Consider the following 6595-nt stretch of genomic DNA (forward strand, 5'->3'; position numbering starts at 1 on the left):
TTAATACCTACACGTGAGTATAGTTTGAGAGCATGAAAGTGATATGAGTTAATATTATAATCCTATACATTATTACTATTTATTATATTTTTATTTTTATTTGTGTTATTAAGTATAGAATTGGACATATATTATCATTTACAATTTAGTGAAGTCTTTAACATTATAAAGCAAAAGCAAAAGAATTAATGACAGTGTGTTTTAGAGTTTCTTTAAGTTCAATGTTATTTTATATCAAATATAGCATACTCTAGTTAAATATTCTACTTATGTGGTAATAGTAAGAAAAGAGCAAACCCATGCACATTAGATAAACTAAAAGAAAAACTCACATATACGTTGGTTTATCAGTTTTATTAGAATTTATTCATGTAATTTGTATAGACAAATATCCCCTTGCTATTTAATTTTACAAGTATGGAATTTTGATATTCTTTCCAATATCCGGTCTTTTTCTGTTTCTAAGATCATTTAATATACACTTCTTCATATCTAATTCAGTTTATTGAGTATTTATTTTTATAAATGTTGTAACTTTATAATCTAAACGTTTATTTTAAAACTAAGCCGACCTAATAAGGGAGGGGAGCAATGTATGGTCTTTGTACAAAAACCTGATCAAGGACTGGCCCATCGACCATACATTGCTCTAACCTGGGATGACTGTGGGTAACTGAATCATGTAGACATTGTTATCTGTGATAGTGGTGGATACATGTTCAAGGTTTTAAGCGCAGGCAGTCCCAATCCCCGCCAAGGTTATTTTTTTAATATTTTTTATTCGTGTTTTGTATAATACTATTATGTTCTGACGAGTTAGTATTTTTTAGGTATTTTATTTTTAAATTTTCCGCTTGTCTTGAGATATTAAATTGTGGACATACGATTTCCAGTATAAAATAATCACTTCCTAAGCAATATAACCTAATTTATTTTATTCTGGAAATATTTTATGTGTCCGCAGCTTAGGAACATGGATAAATTAGCCAACTGATGAAATAAATATTCATGGACAAGTAACAAGTGCTATATCATATAACATGCAATGTAATTAGTATAGTCGTTGTTTTATCAAAAATACACTCTAAACCTTACGTAAAAAATGTGTTTTATAAGTTTTTTCAACATTATTTACCTTCAGTGTTGTATATCATTGTAAATATTAAATTGTGGCAATCAATAATCAATAAATAACTGAAAATCGGAGAAACTTTCTTACAGCATGGAGTGCCCTAAAAATGTAACATGATAAAACATTCCAATTCTCTAGTTGCTGCTTAATACGTCTTACTAATTAGGCTATTCAGATGACATGATGAAATTTAGGAAATGCTTTTATTGAAATATATATAGCCTATCCACTATTCTCATAACATAATCTAATGGCATGCATAATAAAATGCATACAGTAATACAAATACATCCAAGCTTATGACTTTTATGAATAAATACCCAACTTCGGATATTTTTTTTTTAAACACACAGTTATCTGGTATATTGATATTAGAACATTTTAAAATTAATGTGACCACTTAAAGTGGTTTAAATGTCTTAACGCAAATTTTGTATGAAACAAGTCACAAGTCAAAGCAGACCCTTGTGTTTTTAAGCTTGTGGCTAAAATGGCTTTTTTACGGTTTTAACATAAAGGTATTTCTTTTTTTTTGGATGTAATGATAAAAAACAAATATTGTTTTATGTTTCTCAGTGTATTATAAGTCTGATGAGCGATCGTTTTTTCACCCATAGCAAATTCGTAATAATCGATAGTTACCATCTTGTACGCCCCGCTTTTAGTATTAATTCAGTAATGTTTGCACTTATACACTAGTTATGGAGGTGTCTATAGGTGCAAAGTATATTAAAATACAAGTTATATCGACGACCAGGATTTCCATAGTAGAGTAGGTTCTCCATGTAACCGTCGGTTGACGAAGGGGTTGAAGGCTTTTGAACCTCGAGTCCAAGAAGTCAGGATGGTAATAAAATAGGGTGTCCCTCGTCATTATGCGGTCTCTTTAATACTATATCAGCAGATTTTATGTTTCTGGAAATCCAAAAATACCGTTACCCTCTAACCGCGGTAGAGTAGGGGCCGCACATAACAAAACAAAAGGGTAGTTAGTGGAAAGTTTTTCCAGGATGTGAAAGACCAATAATTGCTGTGAACACCTGTCTTATCATAAATAGTATAGTAGAGACAGATATTGGTTCTGGGAATATAATAAGCGTTTAAAGAAAGAAATATTTAAAATTAGGCCCGTTTGACATAAAAATATAATTTTAAAATTAAGGGGCACTTCTGAATACTTTCAATCCCAGCCTCTGCAACCACTGATTTGCTGACTTTATTTTGAAATGTCTATATTAAAACAGTTAAATATAGTTAATTGACGTAAATGCATTCTTGTACTTATCGCAAGTATCCAAAGCTATCCGGTAAAATATTTTAAATAATTGCTCTTTTGTGCTGAGAAGAAAATAAGTTATAATTATTTCTAAATGCCACGATTTAATTTAATAGTAAAAAATACTTTATGTTATATACGAATTTCATATACATTTGTGACGTTGCATGAGTAAACAGTTTCGTATACAGTTTAATGTTATCTTGTTATTTAAAATATGAGATAAACAGTTTTATATCGACCAAGAGTTTACAGATAGGTCTACCATTTCACTTCGAGACAGGGATACAGAGGTGTACAGGCCTACACCATTTCGTCGTGTAAAAATCTATTACTTATTGCATCTGTTTTACCAAATAAATCAAAACGATGAAGTGAAACAATTTAGAGCCATCTATTTTACTTCCTTCTATTTGAATATTGTGAAAAGAATTTCTAATTATTAAATCAGCATTAGAAATCTTTCTGGTTGAGACGCAAAACTACTATTTTAGAAGATATCATTCTTCGCTTCGTTATTATAATACAATATTCATGAGTTTATATATCTAAAGTTTAAACTCACAACAAAGGCACTGGTGATTTTTAAAATTATAATCTTAAACAACTTTATCTATCTTAATTTGTAGAAAGAAAGAGGTAAAGAAAACGATAATCTTCAATGATTGTATTACTTCAAGCCAACTCCAAATCAATCTATTTAATTAAGAAAATCGAGACGTCAGAACCAGAGGGTTCCATCTGCAATTTTTTGATTTTTTCATTTTATTGTATTAATGTGTACATTAAGCCTTTTTGTACTAATATATAACACAATCTTTGTGTAATTATGAACAGTTAATATTTTACAAGCAGGGAAATTTAGTTCCATCTGCATAAGTTGGCAAACTTGAGAACCAGACAGTTCTATCTGCATCAGCTGGGAATAGTATTGTTTCACTGCTGGTAAGGTTATGTTGTCGTGTTAATGTGTTAAAAATAATTTCATTGTGTGTTTGTAAACATATTAAAATGGATGGTGATATCATAAATAAATGGATTGATGACAGTTTAAATGATAGTTTGTCAATAGAAAACATCAATAGTGATGATGAATATATACCTTCACCTGACGACAGTAACAGCGAAGAGGATTGTATTCTTTCACCAAACCCAAAACGACGAAGACTTTGTAAAAGGTATGAATATATATATTTGTTTATTTTAGATTTGTTTAGATTATATCTGTGGTCATTTTAATATCAAATATAGGTAGCTTTGCAGTAATTGACTATTTTTGACGGATTTTATAGTCAACCCTTGCAAAATCGCTTTAAAAATCTATGACATTCGGGCGCATTTCAACTGCCAGTTAGTGGGTTAACTGTTATATTTTAACAATGATTTGACGGTTATAAACAAAAGTTAGTCATCATAAAATATTCATGTTACTTAACTTGAAGTTTTAACCATGGCGTAGGCCTAGTATGTCTCCATCTTGCAGAGAATAACTAAAAACTACTGTAAACTTATTATGTAAACATGATGTTTTTATGCTTTGGCCTTTTAAAAAAGCTTTATCGTTGACTTTTGGCTTTATGTTCTAACATCGTTTGTTTATTTTCAGGTTGTTTGATGCAGACGACACGGATAAAACTTCCAGTGAAGCCCAAACGAACAATACCGATCCAGCTCTGGAAAATGAAGGAAGCTATAGTTCTGTTTGTGATGTTAGCCCAACAGTGAACCAAAGTGGAAAAATAAATCGATCTCTAGTTCCTTACAGTGAAACAGAATCAGAAAAAGACTCCACTTCTGATGAACTAACGCCGATGAAGGAAAAGAAAAAAACTAGAAAAAGACAGCGGAATCCGAAGAATTGGAAGAAAAATGTTAGGAAGGAGAGGCGACAAACGGGTAGATCATACACCAGCTCATGTGGTAAGATTGTTCCTCAAAAGAACCTTCAACACTTAGACTGCAAATGTAAATTTAAATGTAGTAATAAAGTAAGCAAAGATGAGCGTGAAGCTGTTATGCTGAGCTATTATAAAATAGACCAAAATGAAAAATATCATTTCATACTAAGAAATACAGAGTGCAAAATGTCAGTAAGAACAAAGGTGAAAAATAATCCCCAGAAAAAGAATTCCTTTTCATATTTTTTACATATAAACAACGAAAAGATTAGAGTTTGTAAACAGTTTTTTCTCCAAACTATTTTAGTGAGTCAGAAGACCATTTACAATGTTCACAATAATAAGGACAAATCAAGTGAAGTACCGAAATCGGACGAAAGAGGAAAAAAAACTAAAGACAGGACGCAAAAAGCTGATAAAGATATTCTTAGGAAACATATTGAATCTTTTGCAAAAGTCGAGTCCCATTACTGCAGGGCAAAAACAGCAAAAGAATATCTTAGCCCTGACTTAAATATCAGTAGAATGTTTGACATGTACCTTGAACATTGCAAGGAACTTAAGGTGAAACCTCTATCCATATCAATGTATAGATCTATTTTCAATAATGAATATAATTTGGATTTTTTGCTACCCAAGTCCGACAGATGTGACTTGTGCGAAGAATACTCTATGTCCCTAAAAGAAAATCGAATGACAGAAGAGCTTGCTGCCAAATATGATGATCATATGTTCAATAAAACATTTATGAGAAATGAAAGAAAAAAAGACCGAGAGAGTAATGAAGTCGTTGTATGTTTTGACTTACAAAATGTTATAGCGCTACCTAGGGCTAACGTAAGCTGTTTTTTTTACAAAAGAAAGTTGAACGTATACAACTTAACTGCACATTGCTCAAAAGACAAAAAAGGCTATTGCGCATTTTGGCATGAAGCGCTTTGTGGTCGTTCTGGGAATGATATTGCCAGTGCAGTGGTAAAAATAATGGAAAAAATAAGTTCAGCGTTTCCAGATGTTAAAGATTATATTTTGTGGAGTGACAGTTGTGTTCCCCAAAACAGAAACTCTGTCATTTCATATGCCATTTCTTTATTTATGGCAAAAAATAAACACATTGAACGAGTAACAATGAAATATTCTACTCCAGGCCATTCATGCATACAGGAAGTAGATAATGTGCATTCCAACATTGAAAAGGCACTCAAAGTAACTGAGGTTTGGTCCCCTGTTTCTCTTTTAAGAGTAATCATCGCATCTAATAAAAAGTCACCTTATTCAGTAATCCAAATGTTGACAAATGACTTCTTCGACTTCCAAGCACAAAGCAAGAACCTTGCGTATCAAGATTGCCCTTATACTAAAGTGTGCCAACTTCAATTTTGCCAATCTAATTTACTATCAGTAAAGTTTAAAACCAGCCATGATCCTTTGGAACCTTGGAACTGCATTAACTTGGTGAAAAAAAATAAGTCGAACAGATCTACAGGACGAGCAACAACTACTCTGCCGAGAATTCTCTGGGGAGCAAACGTAGTGCGAGACAGGAAGAAATTACCTTCAGACAAGATTAAAGACATAAAATCTATGATGAAATGGATGCCTACAGTTGATGTAGACTATTTAAATACAGTTTTGAATTAAGGACCTTTTGGACTTTAAATATTGATTTGTACTCAGGGACAAAAGGTTCCATCTGCACGTTTTGTTTTGTTTAAAAATGCCTAAAAAATTGTATTTTACTAATATTTCAATAAACTGGGGTTTTTGTAAACACTAACAAACTGTTGATTATTTATAACCTAGAATTTCTTTCAGTACAATATAAAGTTGCCCTGCAGAAGGTCTTAAACTTTAAAACGCTCTACTGTAAAATTTGTTAAAATGCAGATAGAACCCTCTGGTTCTGACGTCTCGAAATGTTAAAAAATTCCCATCGAGTAACTCACACTTGTACTTGTATAATGTATAATGTTTTCTCACGAAAGGATAAAAAAACACTCTTCTTTATAATAGCAAAAGATTTTTTTAATCGAATAAATTAGTTCTACATAAAATCATGTAATGTAAATTTATTTTTGCTTTTCCCCTTTTAATGTTTACTGCTAAGTTTACTGATAATGCTACATGCAGATTCTTTCCATGGTTCTTACACAGCAAAATAATTTACCGGACAATAATTAATGTACAAGGTTCACTCCCATGTTTATTGCAGATAGTAGCAGCAGCAGTACTGTAGAATATAGCAGTTATGTCGTATTGTTGTTATTGGCTACAACGGGTTATAATTAA

General features: G+C 31.6%; 1 protein-coding gene across 1 annotated transcript; it reads left to right on the forward strand.

The window, feature by feature from the left end:
• Positions 1-3395: 3395 nt before the first annotated feature.
• Positions 3396-6225, forward strand: LOC124362272. Its single transcript, XM_046816629.1, has 2 exons — positions 3396-3586; positions 4015-6225. The coding sequence occupies exons 1-2, from the start codon at positions 3420-3422 to the stop codon at positions 5945-5947; spliced, it is 2100 nt and encodes a 699-aa protein (XP_046672585.1). The 5' UTR covers positions 3396-3419; the 3' UTR covers positions 5948-6225.
• Positions 6226-6595: the final 370 nt, after the last annotated feature.

The sequence above is a fragment of the Homalodisca vitripennis genome, chromosome 5, assembly GCF_021130785.1.
Source record: "Homalodisca vitripennis isolate AUS2020 chromosome 5, UT_GWSS_2.1, whole genome shotgun sequence".
In the NCBI taxonomy this organism is placed as follows: Eukaryota; Metazoa; Arthropoda; class Insecta; order Hemiptera; family Cicadellidae; genus Homalodisca; species Homalodisca vitripennis.